Source organism: Lygodium microphyllum, chromosome 21 (assembly GCF_053477565.2).
Source record: "Lygodium microphyllum isolate KBCC chromosome 21, Lygodium_microphyllum_v1.1.10, whole genome shotgun sequence".
NCBI lineage: Eukaryota > Viridiplantae > Streptophyta > Polypodiopsida > Schizaeales > Lygodiaceae > Lygodium > Lygodium microphyllum.
Window position 1 is genome coordinate 105891691 of NC_141155.1, and position 23067 is coordinate 105914757.

The window sequence follows — 23067 nt, forward strand, 5'->3', positions numbered from 1 at the left end:
GAGTGATGTTAGGGAGTCACCTTGAGTTTTTTTATTATGAACCAAAGATTTTATCCAACTCTTCCAATGCTTCTTTTGCCCCTTTTATGCCCAAAATGTGGTGGAGTACATCATCTGAAAGACCCCGTGCATAATTCATAATGCATTATTATTTTTTCTCCTCCATTGCAAGTCATTAGGATCTTTTTCTTCTTCAAACAACTCTCTAAGTCCTTGTGCATGAGATGGTACACAGTTTCATCTCCCATGTATGAAAACCGTTGCCCTTAAATTTTTCCACTGCTTCTATTTTCAATATTTTGGAAATGGAGAGGTCTTACTAGTGACTCACACCGTAGTGTCTAGCCTTGATTTACAAATAAGAGTGAGGATATTTTTGGAGATTACAAGAGAGTTTGATTAACGAGGAAACTTGCATACAAACACCCTTTTATGCTTTTATAATATCAAATTTATCCTTTCACAAATGTGAATAGCCTTTTGATAAATAATTTGCACAATCAATGCAAATAGGACTCGTGCTAAATTGTTTACAAAATCATAACAATATGAACCCTCCTTTGTAGAAACCTGTTTGAAGAGGGCAATGTGAACATGGACTTAAATGAAATTAGTTTTGAAGTATGTAGTGTGAAGGGGGCTTTAAGTGGGTTTAAATTAAGCCTTAGAATAACCAAAACTTTTTTTTAAAGAGAAGATAAGGAAATTGAATAGAAGGTGGCCATCTATCACGAACACAGGTTGCCATGATCGCAAATTTGATGGTGATTAGCAGCTCGACAACCTCCTCTTGCAGCAAACGATCAATTTGAAAGCTTTGAGCTCTTTCTTAACCAAAAACAAACCTCTCTTTCTTCTATCCTTTTTCTACTCGACAGAAGCAAAACATGAGCTTGTGGGATAAGCTAACCCCCTAGCTTCATCCACAACTAGTCCCCTTAAGTAGGGCATTTAAGCAACCCTTTTGTGCAAGTGATGTGGTGGCAAGAGATCTCAATCCAATAGAGCTTAAATCAACCCCTTTAATGGATGCAACCTTCTTCTTATTGACAATAGAAGCCTTCTAGACCAATAATAAACCAATGAAGAAGATGTATCTCAATACCTTCATTGAATCCACACCCTTGCAAGCGTCAATCCCAAGCCTTTGACTACTTGAGCAGCACCTCCTTGTCTTGAGCTACACGAGCCTTGACCTCTTCAACTTTGCATCGCTATGAATGTGTCTTTACCTCATAGCCTCAAGGAAAGAGACTCTGATATCATGTTACAAAACATGGTTTGGGCAAGACATAAGATTAACTAAGGGGGGAAGAAAAATAGCACGTAGAAAATCATGATGACATGAGGTACACTTGATTTATTTGGTAGTGGAGAAAGTACATTGATTTATAGCTTTCTAGCTCTTGGACACAATTTTCTCTCTTTTCTTATGGAATACAACATTTTTACATGTGCTTGTAGCACAACCTCTAGCACCATACATTTTAACATGCACATGCTCTCATCCCGCACTTGTGTTGCATCTACCATTCTACATGGTTCTCTTTGTTGGATGAGCTCTCAAGCCTTTTCATTTCTAAAGTGGTACTCTTTAGTTTCCCATGATTGAGTTTCAATGTTGATTCTCTTTTCTTCATATTGAGATGATATAACTACCACATAAGTAACCCCTTCAGTGGGTTTGGCATCATGGACTCCTACCATGAGATGTCTCCCTTTGATAGTTGCAATGTTCATGCCAATGAGAATACTCCAATTCTTGAGCAGACCAAATTCTCTTACTTTGCAAGGTGAGGCCTGTGAGCATCTAAATGTGCTACACCTAGGTAAAAATTTAATCAGATTCAAGTTATTCACAACTTAAACAAAACAATTACAAGTGATTAATGTTTCTTACTGCATAATATGTAATGCTACTTAGCCATTATGCTTCTATCATGTACTACTAAAAGGCACGCACAACATTCCTAAATGTCTCAATGCCCCCTTGCTTGAATGTCATCCTATGCAAAAGAGAGGCAATCTTATCCAATGTCACACACACAGTAGCTTTTACAATGCAAGGTTTACCTTTTTTGCTAAGATCTAGGACAACTATGCGTAATTTTCTATCCCTTGTATCTTTCTAGCTAGTAGACTATTAAATTCCCCTCTTCATGCTTTCCAGCTAAGAAAATTTAATTTGCCTAAGCCCGTCCAAAACACACTTTGCATGGCACATTGCCACATATTCTAGATTTCCTCCTATCAAGCTTGATTATTACTTGCCATTTATGGAGCCTAGATTTGGACCATGCATCCTATACATAGATTTCTCAACAATTTGATAAAGACATGCAAGGTGCATGTATGCACCTTTGTTGTCAAGGATGTGTCAAGAATAGTATCCCAAGAAGGATCTATCCTCACCATTGCTCCACCTCTACTTAGAATTGACCCCAAGTTGGTACATCAAGTTTTCTCTCTTCAAGTCTCACTCCTTTCCACATCCCTCGATTCTTTTTTGGAAACACATACATCCCATTATCCCACTTCTTCCAATATTCCCTCTAAATTCAATTCATAAAAGGGTGCATTGGGAGAACAAGTACATAAGTAGTGCAATGAAACAAAGGAATCAAAAACATGATGGGATAGAGTCTCATAGCCGGTGACCCATTTATCTCAGGTTTTAATATTCATACAAGACACAAGAACTTAAAAGAGACTACTTAAAACAAGAGTGCACATTGTGTTGAAGCATCACTCTATGTTGGTTATTTTCGTTGTGTGTGTTAATTATATGAAAATTTTGGGATGTCAATAAGTGCATGTCCACTACAAATAATTGTCCTCTTGGAGAACCACCTAGCAACCCCCCCTCCTCCCCCCCCCCCAAAAAAAAAGGAAGCACCTAACCATCACTTAAGTATATCCTAACAAGTCATGCTAATGAAGAGGGGTATAAGCAAGATTCTTATTATTAATCTAGTCAAATGGTAAGAGGAAGAGGAAAAACAGTGTATTCTTAGTTCTTATGTTACCTTCTCTTCAACACTAAGTCCCAAGCTTGTTGGAATCAAAATGAGCTCACTGTAGTACATTGAAATATGGGGTTAAAACTTAGATGCCATCTAACTCAACCTACTATCATGATTTCTATTATGAATTACAAGGAACTTCTAGAGCACACTTAGCCTTTGAATCTCTTTCCATGCTTTGCTAGGTGTAGATAAGGATCCTCCAAAGGTGAGATCATGATTGATTGAGAAGAACCTTGAAATGGATAAAAGATTGATTTTTGGAATATGGTTGATTATTTGTTGCACAAATGAAGAAAGCTTCCCCCAACTCACAATAATGAATTAAGGTGCAAACTATAGCTCATGAAGCATGAAATAGGCTTGCAATGAAGGAAAGGCTCAATGATCCATCAAGAGACAAGCTTAAAGATGAGAATAGAGCCAATTCTATTCTTACCAAGAAATACAATTTTGGCAAGGAGCTGAATTTTTTCATAATTATGACTTCAAGTAAAACTACAACTTCAATCTAGGCAAAAGAAATCCATTCTAAATCTCACCCACAAGATAGATCAAAAGCCAAGATCTAATGCCTGATAAAAGAGACTCGCTTAAAGATGAGAATAGAAGTGACACTTTCTCAACAAGAAAGGTGATTTTGGAAAGAAGACGGATTTTTTCAAACTAGCCCACAAAAAGGTTCAAAAGCCAAGCTTTATTACTAAATACAAGAGACTAACCAATAACTCACTAGCCAAAAGCCCAATGTGTGCAAGGTGCAACTCTTGTACATGCAACGTAGCCTAATGGTTACACTAAGAAAAGTTCCCATCTCCACCCAATACTAGATCCCAACAAAGGCACAACCAAAAAAAGATAACTCTCTCCCCGAAAGCAATCATGAGTAACCAATTACTCCATGTGCAATGGCAATTAAATTTTGAGACAAGTGAATTGTTTGGAGCTATTTTGTGGTATTGCTTTGAGCTGATATCATAGTCCTCCATCAACCTTTTGTAGAGAACTAAGAAACACTTGTCCCACCTCATTGCTATGTTGACAAGTTGCTCATTGTTTCAACGTGTCTATACTAAGTAATTGCAACTATTAAGGCCAAGAATTATGTACACAAATTACTGTGCCAACTTTTACTCCAAGTAGCTCATGTTCAACACACTACTCGACAAAGTTCTCATCTCCACTCAAGGCTAGTTTCTCGAGAAAGGCACAGCCAAAGGATAACTCTCTAGCCCAAAGCAATCATGGGTAACCAAATTGCCTCCACGTGCAATGGCAACTGAATTTTGAGATGAGCGAAAATTAGTTAGAGCTATTTTGTGGTACTGCTTTGAGCTTTATACTGTGGTCCTCTATCAACCTTTTATAGAGAATTAAGAAATACTTGGCCCACTTACTGCTAAGTTGACAAATGGCTCATGGTTTCATAATGTCTATACTGAGTATTTCGAATTACGAAGGCCAAGAATGATGAGCCTATGCATTACACAAGCTTTGAAATTGATTCCACAGTCTCAAGCACAATGGTGTTGATACAAGTGTAATTATTTGCCACAATATCAAGCTAATTATCACCCAAAATTGATCATCTAACTGTACAATGATACACACACCCACAAGCGCAGATGATCTCTACTCTTGCTTCTTTACATTGCTTTATTTCCCTGCAGATTTCACTGTGCTTTTACCAACTTTTTTTGCTTTCTAACAGTGTTGAAATTTGCTGTAGATTTGCCAGCTTTGACTTGTAAGAGGTATACGACTGACAGTGAAGATCAAAGCCAAGTGACTTTTTGGATGAACATAATTACACTACCCAAGTAAAAGGCTCCTGAGTCGCATCAAATAGCAGGGTTTGTATATGCAGGGTTGAATGAATCTATTGTCTCAGTTTATTTCGAAGACACCCATGTCTCAACACCACAAAATCTTTAGGATTGCGGTGGCTCACCGAGAGACTCAATAGCAGGACCTTGCTTACAAGAGTGCACCGGTTCAAAAAAATCTTCACGGGTGCACTGCCTCACTAAGAGATTCAACAAGCAGAACCTTGCTTACAAGAGCACATATTGCATTATCACCAATGCAAAGAAGAACTCACTATACTATCGTTATTGACTTGCCTTCCGTATTAATGTGAATCATTGGCTACGTAAAAGGTTGTGGTGCTTATATATCCTTAGCGATATGCTAGCCAATACATAAGATATCTAATCACTTATGGTTCGATAATGTCAATAAACAGCCCTCCATAGTTTTGCGAATTCATGTACTGACACTTGCAACAGCTAGCATATCATGTAATGCTGGACGGTCTGGTCAAAGACTCGGTCTGGTCCATAAAGCCTCAGGTAGCTAGCACAAGTAGCCCTTCAATGCCATCGCCTCTTTGAGCATCCAGGCTGCTCACTAAAGATAACTGCATAGACTGAGCCATAATTCAGTAGTAGGTTAGATGCATGCAAAACTCTTGGCAGATGACCAATTCTTACCATGAACATAGATCTTTATATTAAATCAATTTTCATTCCTTTGTTCGGTAAGGAAGTATCCCTTGAAAACAAAGGTCAGAATTATAATCAGAGTAGAAAATACCAGATAACACCACATCTTAGCTCATCAATCCTTGCCCCCAATATGGAATTTACAGCACCTTACCTGCCTTGTAAAATACTCTGCATAATGAGACCTAGTTCTGAGCCAATGTATTCGTTCACTTTCCCCAGTGTCAATCACTAGAGTTTCACATCTTGTCTTTTGAGAGGGGGCCATTATAACAATACACTATGAATTATTACATTTTCATTGAAATGATATCCAATACTTCAGCAAATCAAACTATAGATACAGGCCAAACTTTGGAGCAGCCTCAAGTGTCAACCTCCTTAGCTCCTCTGTCTTGAATCCTTCTCGGTTCTTTACCTGCCACAAATACCAATTTGAGTAAACAAGATGATGCAGCCAGAACATTCGAGCTATATTTTGGTATGTGAACAAAAGACTGCATGAACAAATGTCACCTTGCGTAACACAAGGGATTACAAAAGATCTGTATTCTCTACGAAAAGCAAAACAGTACTTGCATGTACACTTACATCTGCCTCAGTCATCTGCCTCAGTTATATGTAATAGCACACACTGCTGCAAGCCTCATGTACAAACAGCAGATAATTCATTCCAAAAGGTAACAGCCAGGCCTTTTCCTAGCAATCCATTCACTTGCCTCATAATGTCCTTAAATTGCACAGAACCCACCACCCTAAACTGTAACCCAGTTACCTAACTGGCATGAGCATCTATTCCAAGTAGCATGCATGGGGAGTAGTATCAAATGAGGTCAGAACCTTGGCAGAAAGGTGCCTCAGTAGGTGTTAGTGACTGTTTTGTTGATTCTTAAAATGACCTAAAAGGGGAAGATATTGATATTGGCCAACTTTCAAAGGTCTGAGCCGTGAGGATTTGTTCTGGAAAAAACCCTTCAACCAATCCATCCATTCATCCTCGTGAAGGAAGTCATACAATGGGCCATTTAAGTCTCTCCTTGCACAGTAATACAATAGTATACTATCTCAGCCTCACACTCTATGCACACATACCGATTGTTTCTTGAGCCATTGTACGTGATCTGCAGGTAGCTTAGCTGCTAAGTTGACAGAGTAGGAAACTGCTGAGTTTTTCCTGGTTGCAATTTCAGCAAATGAGCAAACATCCAGTGGAGCAAATTTTAAATCGAGACTTGCAAGAACTAGATTGCTGCATTCAACCATCTGACAACTAGATGTGCGGCCTAAATTTTCCACGAAAATCTGGAAAATATGAAAAAACCCAGAAAAGTAGAGGGATGATCTAGCAAGTGGGTCACACTCCCCCATTGAGAACATTGTCATCCTTGAAACAATCTATTGTTATGTAACATGTTGAACGACTGAACTGGCTGGCCAACCAGAGTTTTTAGCTGCTGCTCATTACTGTCACCATTGTATAGGCAGTCCTTAAAAGATGTTGTACTTACCCTGACTTGATTGTTATCCTCATACTCTGCTGCCTTGTAGCTTCCCCATGTCCATCAAAGCCACCATCAATTGTTTTGGCATTCATCTTGTAGTGTTCATCCATCTCCCATCATCTTTTGAGTGCATCAGGGGCTGGGCCATTCCAACGTTCCTAGTGTCCCAAGCACAAGAAAGTATCACATCCACTTAGGAATGTGAAAGCCATAAATCCACTTAGGATTTTCATAACACTGCTGATGAGAATGGGAAACCATCACATCCACTTGGGAATATTGGAAACCACAGAAGCTCCATAATCCAATCCTAGCACAATGGAGAAGTGCACAACTACCATTGAGGATAATGTTTTCCTATTCCACCCCAAGTAGTCATCAGACTCCAAGCTTTCAAGCTTCATACTCCGAAGAGTTTCTTTTATATTCAAACCCACTATAACAGTCTCCAATCCCACCATCAACAATGGTTTCCAGTTACAGTAGGTACCCCCTTCTAATCTCAATATAGATAATTTGACCACCTCCCAGCAACCTTGCCAGTTGCCACATATGGCAACTTGCCGTATTGTAGATCCTATCGTCCACCCCTTGCTCTATTGGCCAAAGACCCCAACAAGAACTCCAATCTCTATGGTCCTCAAGCCATCGCTTATGCATGCAAAAAACAAACTCTTTTGGATGATATGAGGGGTGGATTACAATGTTCCCTGCTAATCCTTCGTTGTCCCTAGACACATCCTCAAAAAAGTGCTAAGAGTGTCCACCAAAGATAGGCTCTCATCAAGGGCCACACCGCATGTACCTGCTATCTCAAACACCTATGTTTTTGCATTAAGGACCGGATTTCCTCATCACGCAAGCCATCCTATTAATACTCATCTTCTTTTTCCATTCTAACAACATCAAAGGACTATGTTTCGCTCCCTCGACAGCTATCCTTCATCTTCAAATTACTTCGACATCCCACTATCTGAAGAACTATATTTCACTCCCTTCATTGTGTAGATTCTCTGCAGGTGCTGACACCTGATTCAGACAGGACAATGTAGTTATCTTCAAAGCTTTGGCTCTATAGTATCAGCTTTGTTTACTTAGCATGATTTAGTGCTTCATCATCATCTTCTTCTATGCCTTCTAAGTTTCTCTTCTCTCTCTATGTTTGCCGTACACACTTTGTGTTTCTCTCCACAAAACCCTACTATCTCTCTGGTTTGCTTTCACAACAATCATTTCTTGACATGATATCAAAGAAAACCTCATTTTCTTGAGACTTCCTATAACACGAGATCATAAAGAGGCTAACACACTCCTCTCAAACCCTGATTTTTGCTGTGAATTAGAATTTACAACAAAGATTGACTGAAATCTCTTCCTCTGATAGCTCAACCTACTGGAAAATGCCAAGATAACTTGAGAGATGTCAAGAGATGAGAAAGAATGTTGAAGAGAGAGAAATTTCAAAGTTTGATCGCGAAAAACATTGAAAAGCTACTGCTATCTTGCTCAAACAGCCATAAAAGCTATCACCTATAGCTTAGAATTACCAAAAAGACTGCTCCCCGGTCCCCCTCTTATATGTTGTCATCTATGTAAGCGCAAGGAAGAACGTAAGAATGACAATACTTTGAACTTAACTAACTCGATCAATTATCACCACAAAAATTAGGAGAGAGAGAGAGAGAGAGAGAGAGAGAGAGAGAGAGAGGAGGAGGAGGAGGAGGAGACGCAACATTGAGAGGGGAACTGGCCCCTTCTCCTTTACAGAAATTTATTGAAACAAACTACAGATACTAAGTGCCTGAACCATATACAAAAATGGTTGATTTGTTGCAATTCTAAAAATTGGGCTTTTGAAAATTAGCGTTTTGAAACCCTAATTTCCATAAACTCCGAGCAGCAAGCTAATTTTTTTCTTTAGTCCTTGGATTAGATCAAACTAAAGAGAAAGTGCTTCTTGGATGAGAGATAGATAAGAGAGTACAAAGCATGTGGCTGAAATATCAACATGAGCTTCAAATAAAAAGAGAGACCTCCAATATATAGGTATGAGGTTTGGGTGCTCAAAAGTAAAAAGTAAAGGCTACAAATGAGAAGTGTTTGTTAAAAATGACAAGTGTAGGGATACTTATCTCTTCAAAATGACACATGTCACTTTTCAAGAGAAAGAAGCTTTTAAACCTTATTTTTTAAAAATCTCTTAAATGGTTAAGAATTTAAGATAGCTGCTAAAGAAAAATTTGTTCCTTGCAAAATTCCGAAGCCTTTGACGTGAACAAAATGAGCAACTTCCGAAAATAGTAACCTCTTAAATTTTAGGAGTCGTTAAATTTAACTTCTAAAGAGCTTCATTATATAGGTTCACCAGTTCATGGTTTGTTTCTTTGATCATAAGCATCTGGTTTCAATTTTTGAAACCACTCATTATATGGACTTCTAATTAATGTGACTATCTAAGTATAAAAGTCTTAGTCATCTAAGTTTTCTGGTCAATCTAACCGCCCGACTAAACTTTTAATTTTCTCTTGGGCATCTTGTCAATGACGATCTAAGTATAATTATAGGGCGTTCTCGCCATTGACCACCATTAAATAGAAAGATGAACATTTAATCATATCTTGAAACACTTAAATAATACAAATCGCCTTTCAAAGTATATGAGCATCAAATTAATTTGAAATCATTGAGCCAATATATCTTGGTAACAATTGATATACAAAAGATTTGTTACAATCTAAACTAGAAGGATATTGGGCTACTATCATTTGCTCTTGGAGAGCTCCAAACTACTATCACATGCTATAGGACTGCTCCTTGGTGGCTAGAAATCACATCAGTGGCCGCTCCTTGCTCTCTAACAACCTTCTCCTCTCTCACAATGGCTCGAATAGACATCTACTAGCCCCTAAAAACGTTTTTCCTACTTGCATATACAAGTTTTGCTAAGTGATAACCTTCTAATCTCATTTTCTAGCATTATCCAACTTATCAAACTAATTTTTAAAATATCAACTTTGAGAATTAATTTAATAATTATTCTAGTACTCAAAAAATTAATTCTACCATCTAATAATTAAATTGGCTAGGCCAATTTATCTTCCAAGTATCCCTAAGCAATTTTTGACTCTTAGACTATCATTAATTAATTAATTAATGCCTAGTCCCTAATTTCACCGCTATTAACATTAGTAATAGCCTTTAATATCACCACCATTAACATTAGTGGCCAATAAATTGATCTAGACCAAAATCTAACACTAGGTACCACCTAGTACCTGTCACGCATAACTTATTATAACCTTTTTCTTTGGCACCAACTGATATCTCGAGATCTTGGATCCCACACTATAAAATAATCGCACCTCACATGTGCAAGTAACATTAGCACATTTAATTAACTTTTAATCAAATACCAAGCAAAGCAATAAAATTTCACATCCTCATGATACTATATATTATGTATGTATTACAGCATATACATTTTGATTTGTGAATCATGAGTGTCAATTTCTAAATCAATACTTGAAATGGATGTTTTAATTTTAGGCTTTTGACTTTTGACTCTAGAATCGGACAGAAATAAAAATTTTCATTTTATGGATCTATTTTCTTCCTCTAATAACACTATATGTGGATTTATTTTTATTCCACTAATATTACTCATATATAGTAATTTTAATTATTATAAATAATATTTTTTGAAACCTTGAAACGTCAAGGTAGTTAACAAAACAAAATGCAAAACGAAAACCCAAAACATTGAACCATGAAACAAGACGAAACATTTCTAGTGACTATACTAATAACATCATCCTTTAGTTTGCAAGCAGCTGATAGATCTCTTTCTACTACGGTTTTTGGTAGCAAATGGTTCTATAAGCAATGGACATCATTAGAACACTCTTCTTAGTTGAATTTTGTAGCAATTTGATCATCCATAGCAGCCAACACATTCAACCATCATTAACTGCCTATTGGAGATCTTTATCATTGTCATTCTATCTTCTAGAGCTGGCATTCATCATTTAGAGCTTCCCTTGATCATCAAATTGCAATTATCTTCATCCGCACCAACTCTCATAATTGCAATCTTCTCCAAGCTTTGTTTGACATCATCAACTCATCTCTACTCACCTCAATACTAGTCTATGAGACATGAAACCTTGTGATTCCATTGTATCATCATTGTATAAGATTCACCATTGTTTCTCTCTTAGTTTGTGGGTTCATTCTTTGTCTTTGTGTTTGTGACACAAAACTTGGAAACACAAAAGATGAATGTAATAATGAATCGTGTTGAACAATGATACAATGGAGTGAGCCTCAAGGTTGTGTGTCTTAGTGACTGGAACTAAGGTCAGCAGAGTCAAGTCAATGGCATCCATTAGAGCCCAAATCTAATTGTACTTCCCTGGCTGATTACGCGGCACCACCTATGAATGAGGATGCTTTGTAAAGCAAACCAAACATAGCTCTCTAAGCAGAGCAATATTGAAGAAGACAACGGGTGATGAAGGAAAGCAATGGGAAGAGCCAAACCCAATCCTCTAGAGATGTGAGTATTGAAGATGTTGAAATCTCTCCGAAATGATTGCTACTATCAAGTTGACTGTTGGGCAGCCCATTGGAGGAGAAAATGCAGAAGTATATGATGCTGAAGATCTGCTATCCACTAAATAGAGCAGCAGGAGGGTTACAAACTGATCAGGAATACTAAGGATGATGTCGCCACCTGTCAAGAATTCTCGAAGTTGCAAAGTGTCAACATATAAGACTCATGGTCCTGATGCAAAACTCAAAAAGAAGAAAAGAGAACCCCAGAAAGGTAAAAGAGATCCTCAAATAATTATGTATCAGTATAACAGAGATCTGCACAATTATTGGTTTCATAAGCCCAAGATTTGTCCAGCACTTTGATTTCACCAACTGTCCTATCCAAGACAACTCTTCACATCATCTTATTTCATCTTGAATGGTCTTCACAAGCCACAAACACTCCAACTTGCCTCAAATCTCATGCATACTCTAGCTCGCAGGTAAACTCGCTTGCTGCTCCTCGCAACTTAGCACAAACTGAAGAAGATAAGGATGTGTTAGCTCAATGCCACTTGAATGATCACCAGGAATATTAAGGATGATGTCACCAGCTGTCAAGAAATCTCCAAGTTGCAAACAGAGAATCAACATATAAGACTCACAGTCCTAACAGAAAACTCTATAGAAGAAAAGAGAACCCAAGAAAGGCAGAAGAGATCCCCAAATAATTATGTAGCAGTATAATAGAGATCTGTACAATTATTGGTTTCATAAGCTCATCCAACACTTTGATTCCATCAACTGTCCTATCCAAGACAACTCTTCATGCCATCTCGTTTCATCTTGAATGGTCTTCACCTCAATCAAGCCACAAACACTCCAACTTGCCTCAAACCTCGTGCGTACTCTAGCTCTCAAGTGAACTCGCTTGCTGCTCCTCACAACTTAGCAAGAGCTGAAGAAGAAGATGATGCATTAGCTAGATGCCACTACAATGATCACCAAAAAAACTAAGGATAATGTGACTGTCAAGAAATCTCCAAGTTGCAAACGGAGCATTAACATATACAACTCACAATTCTAATGCAAAACTCAATAGAAGAAAAGAAAACCCAAGAAAGGTAGAAGAGATCCTCAAATAATTATGTAGCAATATAATGGAGATTTGTAAAATTATCAGTTTCATAGGCCCAAGATTTGTCCAGCACTTTGATTCCACCAAGTGTCCTATCCTAGACAACTCTTCGCGCCATCTCGTTTCATCTTGAATAGTCTTCACCTTGATCAAGCCACAAACACTCCAACTTGCCTCAAATCTCATGCGTGCTCTAGCACGCAGGTAAACTCGCTTGCTGCTCCTCGCAACTTAGCATGAAAGAACTGAAGAAGACGATGATGTGTTAGCTGAATGCCACTAGGATGATCACCATGATCCCCACCACGATTGATTGATTGAAAACCAAGAGTGGCTCTAAGTAGCCCAAAACTCTTCAAAATAAATTACAAAGTAAGCCAAACTTTTGAAATAATTACAAAGTCAAACAAATCATTGAAAGCCGCTTGTAGACATTTAAAATGACCATCAAGGCCATTTTAAATGCCCAAAACTTTAGTCAATAATGTATCCATAGTCCAACAACATATATGGCATGCATTTGACTATTTTCATCACCAAAAAGTGCTTGTTTTGTTGAAGGAAAATGCTACTATATCACAAGTGCACTACAAGCACACACGTCTCACCTCTACCAAAATCCTTCTCTCATGTGCTCAGAGTGATCCTTCCTCTCATGCTCCTGTGACCATGTCATCCTCCTCTACCTATCCCATTGCTTGCCTGATGTGTGAGCACTGTTAGCAGTCATGTTTGTCATGCCTTATCATCTCCTACCTATGAGCCTCAATCTGCGTCAAGATGAGAACTTGAGGAGCTTTGACCTGTCTGTCAATCAATTTATTGCCTTTCAGTGTATTTTCTCCTTCAATTGAGATTTAATGTGCATTTGCTGCCAGTTTCTGCATACATCAATTTGCCTCACCTGCCGAATCATTGTCCATCTTTTCTAGAATTTTTTTGAGCACTTCTAGCATTTTACCTATTGGTCGAACCAGAACTAAATGCTGGTCGGCCATAATTTTGGCCCTAGATTGTAGTCAGCCAATTTTTATGGTTTGTGCCTATTTATTTGGCACTCCTCCCACTTGGCTGACATATTCTCCCACATATTCCTCCTTCCTTGGCAAGTGCACACTCCGACTTCATCATCTTCCTCCGTCTTTGGTATTGTTGTCGTCATCAGCCTGGTTTGGTGCCCTCACTGACATTGTGGGCTGCGTGCAGGGATTGATCAGTCCTCCTCCTATATTCAGCATTCTTTCATTGTTTAGTGCAGATTTAATCCTTCTTTTCTTGTAGTCTCTCTCTATTCCTTTGTCTCTATGTTTGTGTTCCTACTTCCGTTGTGCACTCACATGGTATCATCACTTAAGAGAGACACAGAGCTGATTTATCGTGGAGGAGACCACCCCAAACTCCCAAGCAGCCTTGCCACATCAGCATTTTGCTGAAAACACAGTTTTCTACTTGGAGACGTCAGCTTTTCTTGTTCCAGGTACCTGTTTTGCTGCCCACTCCCTCTCCTACTAGAAGCGACTTCCTCAGTCAACAAGTGACTATCTTCTACTGCAAATGCAGTGTTGCTTGGTCAAGTGAGCGCTCTCCTCAATAAACACAAGCACTCCACCATCCTTGTGCAGGTGACAACCTATCTCTACCAAGCAAAAACTCTACATTGACTTCCTTGTGATCTTGTAGCCATTTCCTCTTGTTTCGAGGCTGTCTACAACCAAAACGTAGATTTCTTGTGGATGTCTTGCAAGATTTTGAAGATGTGTTACAAGCAATTTCGTGGCTTTGATGATACAAATGATGAGCCTTCTCAAAACTCCTCTGAACGGCAGCAAGATTATCGCGATGACTATCGTGCGGATCATGAAGAATAGAGGTCACCTAGCACATTTGTACGAGATCCCTCTCCTCCCCATTCTCTCCATGTTTCACAAAAGATCCATTCTACTGGCCTTCACATGCCATTCATGGTACCCCCTATATAGGTGCCCGTACTCCATTCTCTGCCCAAAGAAGACTGGCTTGATGGTTCAAACTACTCCCTTTGGTCGTCTAAGGTGGGGTGTATCATTGATACTTTCGATCTTTGGGAGTTTGTTACCCACCTTATTTCCCGTCCAATGGAGGATTCCACAGTTGGATCGTCAATGGATCGTGCCGCCTTATGGGATCGGCTCAATTCTAGAGCTCAATCTTTCCTCTTTATGAGTTTACAGGATTCTATCCTAGTGCATGTGCGTAGGTTGTGGAAAGCAACGAAAGTGTAGACAAAGCTTACTTCTTTGTACCATCAGAAGACATTTGCCCACCAAATTACTCTCGAGAAGAAATTACGGATGCTCTTTGTTGATGATTCTCTTTCCATAAAGGATCATATCAACAGGGTGGAGGATATGAGGGATGAGCTTGCATCCCTTGGCATGATGATCTCTTCAGAGAATATGGCCATGATTCTTTTGACTCAGCTGTCATCTCCCCGATTTGATGTCTTCTACACCAACCTTCTTACATCGAGGACCCATGAGAAGCTTGCCCCACTTGTTTTGGAGCACGACAAGCACGCTAAAGAGATAGCCAGTGGATCCACCTCCACCAAAGCTGTTGTTGCAAGTTCAAGGGGGAAGAAGAAGAAAGGGAAGTCAAAGGCTTAACGATAAGAGAGTTCTTCCAACTTTGACTCCCACTCGGAGAAGCCTAAATGCCCATACTATGGAAAGGGGACACATCCAGAGAAGAAATGTTGGAAGAAATACCCTCATCTTCGTCTAGGAGCGAAGAATGGAGCTAAAGCGTCCGAGCCTTTTACCTCTACTCTAGCAGTTACCTATGCATCAATGTTTCTTCATATTGTTAAGTTGGAGGAGCCTTCTTCAATGGTTGCCTCATCTTTTGAGAGGGTCTTGGCTGGTTGATAGTGGAGCTTCTAGTCATATGACTCCACGAGGTGATTTGATACAGGATCTACGCCCTTCTGAGGATTCAACCACTGTTGAAGGCATTACATCGGTGCCTATTTGTAGTGTTGGCACTTTGCCTTTCTTTCCCGACCGTGCTTCGAGCTTCCTTTCATACGCCCTTTATGTTTCAAACTTGGGCTTTCCACTCCTCTAAGTTTATGGCCTTACTAGACTTGGTACCCGGGCTGTCTTCACCAAGTAGGCCGTTTGCATTGAGGATTCTTTTACAAGGGCTCTTATCGTAACAGGTGGCAAGAGAGGGGATTTACCGGCTCCATTCCCCTTCTCTTATGCAAGGTCCTCCGACCTTAACCTCGGCCTCTAACTCTAACTCTACCTGTGATGCACGACCACGTATGGCTCTTGCTCTAGTTACTCTAGCTCTCCTTTATACACGAGTCTCATGGACTGGTACCAATAGCTCCTCATAGAACATGGAGTAGATATCCCACTCTTATGGCATCTCAAGGATATCACACACCTTCTCTAAATCAATTTTATCAACATTCAACTATAAAGGTAAACAAGACAAAGATATGAGAGAAGTTTCAACATGTTCAATATTTATACATATTACAATTTACAATCCAACTTCCAAGCAATGATAAGGTTTAAAAGTCAAATTATACATAATACAATTATTGAGGATACATCAATACTGGCAAGCATTGGGAGGTACAAAAGGTTGGTCAGCAATCTTATCCATTTATGTAACACCAAACCAAATATCAATTTTGCTATTTGTATTTTAATCTGATTCTTAAATAAACTAGGAGAAAGTTATTGAAAAAATGGAATGCAAGTGCTCAGATACTTGAAGGGAACTCTTAACTACATTATCACATACAGTTTTGAAAATTCTCTTATGAGAAACTATGACTCAAACTAGGTAAGTAACAATGATTCTAGCAAATCAATTTCGAGATATTATCTCTATGTGGATTGAACCATGGATGTAGTTCACCTCCTAAGGTACCACCAATGATCCATGGTACTCTTAAGTTATAGGGCCTCCATTATGAGAGGAAGCCATCTATGAGCCCAAATATTGGTTGGGTCGTCCTAACTTGTATGTCAAATGAGGTCTATGTGACTGAATGGCAAAAAGGTAACCTTTATGAGTCTAGCCTTTGGGTTAGATAGAGTAGTTATGTTGATAGAAACTCAAGGTGCAATACATTGAGTTGCAAGGTATGGGAGTAATCAAGGAACCCTATTTGGGGTTCGAGGGCTATGGACATAGCCTTGGCTCGGGGATTTGAAGGGGGGCAAGTGTCCCCCAATGAGAATCCAAAGGCAACGCCCCCAGCCTGACAATAATGGAAATATTCCTTGGCCGATTAGAAAAGGTTCCTAATATGGTCAGACAAGCCGACCAAACTACGTTCGCAAGCTATAAAAAAAAGACCCCTCCAAAGCCATAATGTATCTTTCACGCAATCAAAGTTCTTCTAGCTAGCTTTAAGCTCTCTCCTTATCATCTATCTGGATCCTCATCTAAGCTTCACAATGAAAGCACACAAATGGAGAGAGACATCTTTGTATCAATTCATTTGATATTAAAGCAATTTCTGTTTTTCTCATATTTGTTGTATATTCTCTACTCCTTGCTCAAATTCTGTTCACTATGCTGTGTAAATTTTACATGGACTTGTATATCTAGCCTAGTTTATGCTAGCTAACCTAGTCCACATTATTTCCATCTTTAGCACATAACCTAAGAGATGCATTCTTCTCAATCTCATTATGATGGATCAAATGAATGTTATGGACAGGATTGTGAAGGATAAGACTTCTGTAAACAAGAAGTTGACACAAGATAGGTGGCACTACGTAAGCAAGAGAAGCTCAATCCCATTGAGTAAAATCAAACTTAAGAGTTTGTTCCACACTCTCTATCATATAAGTTTTTTGGACTAAGTACATGGCTGATGGAGCCTTGAACAATCACAAACACTACACTTGTTGCGAAGGAATTTACCCAAATGCACACATTGGATGATACAAAGTGTCAAGACATATATGCTAGCAGCTCAGATGACTGCTGCTTTGTTCGACATGGCCTCTAGAAGTTGGATTACAACACCAACCTCAGCTTCAGATTGGCGCATGGTTCAGCAATCTTTTTTTATTCTCTACATGGATGATTCTTCATTACAGGGAGCCACAATGAGCACAGTCATAAGAGGGAGATATTAAGCAATAATTTTGAGAAGATAAATGTTGACCTACTTCATTTCCTCCTTGGCCTAGAGGTTATACAACTACAATACTCCAAAGGCATTTTCATCTCAAAATAGAGATATATGGCCAAGTTGTTTTCAGTTCTGGGTATGACTGCATTAGGCCTATTTCACATTCCATAAACCTAAGGTCCAATTTAAGCAAGCATATGCAAAGTATAGTGGTTAGAGATTTTACGATTTCCAAAGGAATCTTCATCTCATAATAAATGTGTGCTGAGTTGTTATCAGCTTTTGGTGTAACTGCATGCAGAGCCATTTCTTGCCCCATGAACCTAGAGTCCGAGGTGTATCAGCATGTGCAAAGTGCAGTGGTAGATGTCACAAGGTCAGCTTGAACTTATTCATGAGAGGCCCCTCACACTCATTGGCAGGCCACGTTACCAGGTATTGTGGTACTTACAAGGTAACCTTAGACACCCCAAGATGCACTGTAGACTTTCTGTTTTACTTTGGGATCAGATGCAATAGCTTGGAGCAGCAAGTGACAAACTAGCATCCCTCTTTCTTTAGAAGCAGAGTATGGAGTTGCTTGTTCAACAACTTAGGATGCCATTTGGTTGAGGCAGATGATAGCTGAAACTCCTTTGCCAAGACAGCCAACAGTTTTCAGTGAGACTAGAATCTGAATCTATTGAGTCTTCAGATTTTTGTGTAACCCAACATAGAAGTCAAGTCTAAAAATACACAAAGTAGGTCTAGTAAATATACAAATGCTGGTCGATCAAAAAGCTAGTTGGAGTCCAATCCAATAAATGCCTACAAAAATACAAAAACCAGCCAAACTTTTCATATAAATTGACTTTTTAACGGATGAATGCTATTTAAAGTCACAAACAACTCAGAATGGAACTGCAAAACAAAAATAAAATAGCTGCAGCATGACTGCAGGGAAATCTCAAGCTCCTACAAATTTAGCAAAAGTCTGTAAAGAGGACAACAGCAAAGAATAGCTCAAACCCAAACCCAAAATGCAAGTTTAAGGATAACGTATGCTCTGTAATCCATGCACTTGTAAAAATCTCGAAGTATTTACAACCTAAAAGATTCTGCTGATATATAAATATGCACTACAAGAAGAAACAGTCGTGTTCCGAATGCTATAACTGGCATAGTTTAGTAATATTATGCATGTATCATTTGTTGCTCTTTCAACCACCTTCTGAACCTATTAAGAGTAGAGTAAGAGCAGGAAATGCTGGCATCCATAAGAAAACAAGAGCACACTGTCGTGCACTGGAGCATTGCCCTTTTGTTTCCTAGAAGAGTTACCAAAACAAGGGCAACTTTTTCTCTTTCTCCTCTCAAAAGCAAAGGCTGCTTTTGCTCTATCTAGGAGTAATTTTTCAAAACGATTGATTTTTCTTTAAAAAGAAAGAGAACATTGAGGCAAAAAAAGTGATCTTAGGCTGAACTAAATAAGATCTTAACTCAATAAAACTAGGACTAATTTTCAAAATGACAATTTACCATGCAACCATACCATTGTAAAAGCATATGCTCTAAAGGGTGATGCTAAAAGATGAATTCTTCCTTATCTTAGCTTCATCTGAAGACTTGCTTACAACAGAAATGTTACCTTTACAACTATAGTGTTCAATATGTGATCACTAACGGATGTTAGATTTGCATTCACAATCTCCAAGTCCAATGACTCCAAAGCTTGTGACAACTGTACAAAAACGCCAGGTCCTTTTTTGCAATGTAGCCGGAGATGGTAAGTTTGTTCCTCCATTTCAGTAACCTCCAACTACACAGAGAAAACGAAGTTTATTCCCATGCAGCCTGATTCTGCAGATCAAGCCCAATTATGATTTCGATTTCCAAAAGAGGTGCAAGTATGAATTACCTCCAAGATTTGATGTTCTGCAACATGTTTTCTCGGTACAACAAATCCAACAGAATCTATGCCATTGCTGGTGGAATCAGGCAGCTCCACTGACCCACCTTCAGTTCTTGATTGCAGCGTAACAATGTCAGCTTGTAAATCATCAACTTGCTTTTGGAGATCTTGAACATAAGAGATTGCATCACTCACAATTGACGCTTTGTCCATCTAGCTTAACCCAAACAAGGAATAAAATAGAAACAGAACATTAATACCAATTCGTTTTCACGCTGGAAACTTTATGGTGAATCAAGAAAGCGGATTCTAGCATGCTATGCAAGATTGTCAAGTTAAAGGATGAAAATCTGCACTCAGTCTGGATAATAATACAGACAAGTAGTCCATACGAAATACCTTGCTTATTTTTGGGACAAGTGCCCTAAGGGAATACAACCTCTCATTTAGTTTCTTTCTTCTCCTTCTTTCGGATACAAGATTTTTGGAGGACGGTGTCTTTCCATTTAGACTAGTTTTACTACCCTCGTCATCTTCCATAGCATCACTGTCATCAGATGAATCAAAACTCTTGGTACGTGTGGTTGTGAAATTCCCTGCATAATTTCCCTTAGAGCCTCCAGCCTTCTGCTTGCCAATATCACTCTTCCTAGTCTTGAACTGGCTGTTCCTGGGCTTCAATCTGTTGTTTTCCATGCTCCCACACGGAGAAGAGACCCTCTCTTGATGAAGGAAGCTGCTGTGCTCTGCAGAGAGATAATCACTGGCCTTCCAGGTCATCGCATTGGGCTCCGAGGCGGAGCTCCACCTCTCGGGATGTTCAAGGACATGCTGCGGGAACTCATCATCGCAACGGATTCCTGCGGCGGAAGACGAGCCTGCGCCGAGGTCGGAGAGCATCATCTCATGGTCGAGGGTGTTCAGCATGGCAGTGGTGTTCAGGAGCTCCAGCTCGTCGGCTGACATGGTGGCTGGAGAGGCTGCCAGAGCCGCGGTGTACGACACACAGTTACTGCTCCCCGTCCCTGACACCTGGAAATATTCGGCCCCGTCATTATTATTCCCTGCCAGCAACGGCAGGATTGTCACAACCTGATGCCTGCCATGCCCGTCGTCCTCCTCCATAGAGTCGGACAAGCCTACTGACATATGTTTCATGGCATGTCTCTCCATTGAATCCGACATGATATCCACGTGTAGCCAATGATGTTCCTAAAGAACCTGCAAGTAAGGCGAATCGAGAAAGGGGCATAAAAATTAGGGTTGCGAAACGATCGCTCCCGGAAACCCGCAGAACATATAGCTCTCTGTTCCAATGGATTTGCCAAATGGATTGACAATTTGACATTCGCCTCATTCTCATCATCATAGTCATTAAAAATTAAAATGGCACGACTACATACATCATCCTGACGAGGGTGCACCCTGAGTGGAAGATGATGTGACACGTGGACTCATAAAGACAGTTCTACATTGTCCTTAATAATTGGCTTTCACACACACACGACGTTGTTCGAAATGAACTTGCTTTTTTTTTTGTGAAAACGTTGAAGTGTATTAAGGTAAAATAGTTACAGCGATGACTTTTTTAGCTAGAAGTCTAACCAAATGTGAGAAATGACCATTAGGATGTTAGGCAAAAAGAACAGAGGTTGCCTATAGCCATTACAGAAATGATGAGGAATATATGCTTGCAACCATTTGGGGTCCAAAACATAGAAGCATCCTTAATTTCACCACAAACTTTGCTTCATTCTATCTGTATGAAGCTGCATTTCAAGCTACAATGTTGAGCTCTCTTATGTAGATCTTCCAAAACATCTTCTGTAGAGGATGTGGGGGATACTTCCATCAACTCCTCTTGCCTTGCTATGAACAACCTTCTCGTTTCGAGTCTCTTCTTGCGGGCAAGTTCCTGGACTTCCAGAACAGCAGCTCTATGTTCAGCTTTGGCCTCCAGCCACTTTCCATGCTCCTTCTTCATCTTGGACTTGATCTGTGGAACTTACAAACATACCTCATGTAAGAATATATGCATTAGGTCTATATTGTTTTCCTCAAAAATATTTTTGTTTCTAGCCATCCATATAGCCCAGAGAAATGTCCCTCTAAGCCAATTCCAAACAATAGGGGGGATCCCATATATTTCTCCTAGAAGTAATTCTTTCCAAGTCACTGCTATAGGGTAATAAGGAGCCATCAATACCTGCAAGACATTCAGCACATTAGTATTTTCTTTCCAGTTGAGGAACAAATGGGGAATGGATTCCACACATTTATAGCAATGTGGACAAGTCCCATTACCTATTCCAAGTTTGAAAGCTCGGTCATTTGTCCATATTGCATGGTGCAATATGAGCCACAGCATACAAGAAACTTTGGGTTGATTTACATTGTTCCAAATCATTCCTAATCTGTATTTCCATTGAATGGGGTGCCAATTTACTTTCCATCTCTTATTAAGCCTTATGTATAAGTTCTTTTTTGTTTTAATATATGGGACAGGTAGTAGAGGCTTATTGTCAGGCCAGCTGATTCCTCTGATGTTAAATCTCATATTTAGTTGAATAGTCTTGCACACCCTCAGGTCCCAGTAGTTAATTCTTTGTTGTATTAATGTGATGTATGAGGGTGATAAAGCATACCTTTCTTTGAGGGAGTCAGAAGTAGCCCACTCCCCCTTGTCATAGTCCCATATGTCCTTCCAGCTTATTACTCCTTTTTTGTTTAATTTAAATGCCTAACTTACTTGGTCCTCTTCTATGCAACCATGGAACGCACTAGACCAGATGGAGTCTAGAGTAGCCCATGGGAGAGAAAAGTTTTTAATATTGGACAGAGTAGTCAACTCCTTGTAGGACATCCAGGTCCCCCCAAATGCTCCTAATTAAATCTGAACTCCCTTGGATCTTCAGCTTTAACTTACTGAGGGCAACACTGATGACGTTCAAATTCTTCCATCTTTGGCACTTAGGGGGATAGAAGTTTTTGCAGCTATTGTGCAAAAGAATGGTCTAGTCTTCATTCTCATGAAAAAAGGATCAAACTACCCATTTAGCTTCAAGTTTCTCTGCTAAGCTTAATGTGTCTGGGAGACCTAGTCCTCCTTCTTCCTTGGTTAAGGTACATGTTGCCCAAGCCACTTTAGGTATTCTAAGTTTTTCACTGTCACCAACCCACAGGAAGTTCCTCGCTAGACTTTCCAGATTTTTAAGACTAGTTTTGGAGGGTTTCCAACATGATAAAAAATAGATGGTTGTTGGGATAACGACATGCTTTAATATTAGCCTTCTACCTGCCAAATTTAGCTACAGACCTTTCAGATATTCC

At 39.4% G+C, this 23067-nt stretch overlaps 1 protein-coding gene across 4 annotated transcripts; it reads right to left on the minus strand.

Moving 5' to 3' along the window:
* Positions 1 to 4536: 4536 nt before the first annotated feature.
* Positions 4537 to 21098, minus strand: LOC148018390 (uncharacterized). 4 transcript variants are annotated; one of them, XR_015687634.1, is made up of 5 exons: positions 20137 to 21096; positions 19744 to 19950; positions 19474 to 19644; positions 5682 to 5945; positions 4537 to 5451 (listed from the first exon to the last, which is right to left on the minus strand). XR_015687634.1 is itself a non-coding variant. In XM_087661221.1 (4 exons), the coding sequence occupies exons 1-4, from the start codon at positions 20920 to 20922 to the stop codon at positions 5862 to 5864; spliced, it is 1248 nt and encodes a 415-aa protein (XP_087517347.1). In that variant the 5' UTR covers positions 20923 to 21096; the 3' UTR covers positions 5616 to 5861. The 4 variants fall into 4 exon arrangements, 2 of the variants coding, with proteins under 2 accessions (XP_087517347.1, XP_087517348.1); XR_015687633.1 differs by having other exon boundaries at positions 4538 to 5451; positions 5619 to 5945; XM_087661221.1 differs by lacking the exon at positions 4537 to 5451 and having other exon boundaries at positions 5616 to 5945.
* Between the last annotated feature and the right edge of the window lie 1969 nt (positions 21099 to 23067).

What these genes read in the sequence shown, in the direction of transcription:
- LOC148018390 (XM_087661221.1), bottom strand. Translation starts at nt 20,922, where the DNA reads ATGTCGGATTCAATGGAGAGACATGCCATGAAACATATGTCAGTAGGC. An exon ending in TTGTCCCAAAAATAAGCAAG is followed by an intron (nt 19,951 to 20,136) that starts GTATTTCGTATG and finishes GGGTTAAGCTAG; the next exon opens with ATGGACAAAGCGTCAATTGT. An exon ending in TGAACACTATAGTTGTAAAG is followed by an intron (nt 5,946 to 19,473) that starts GTAACATTTCTG and finishes TATTTGTGGCAG; the next exon opens with GTAAAGAACCGAGAAGGATT.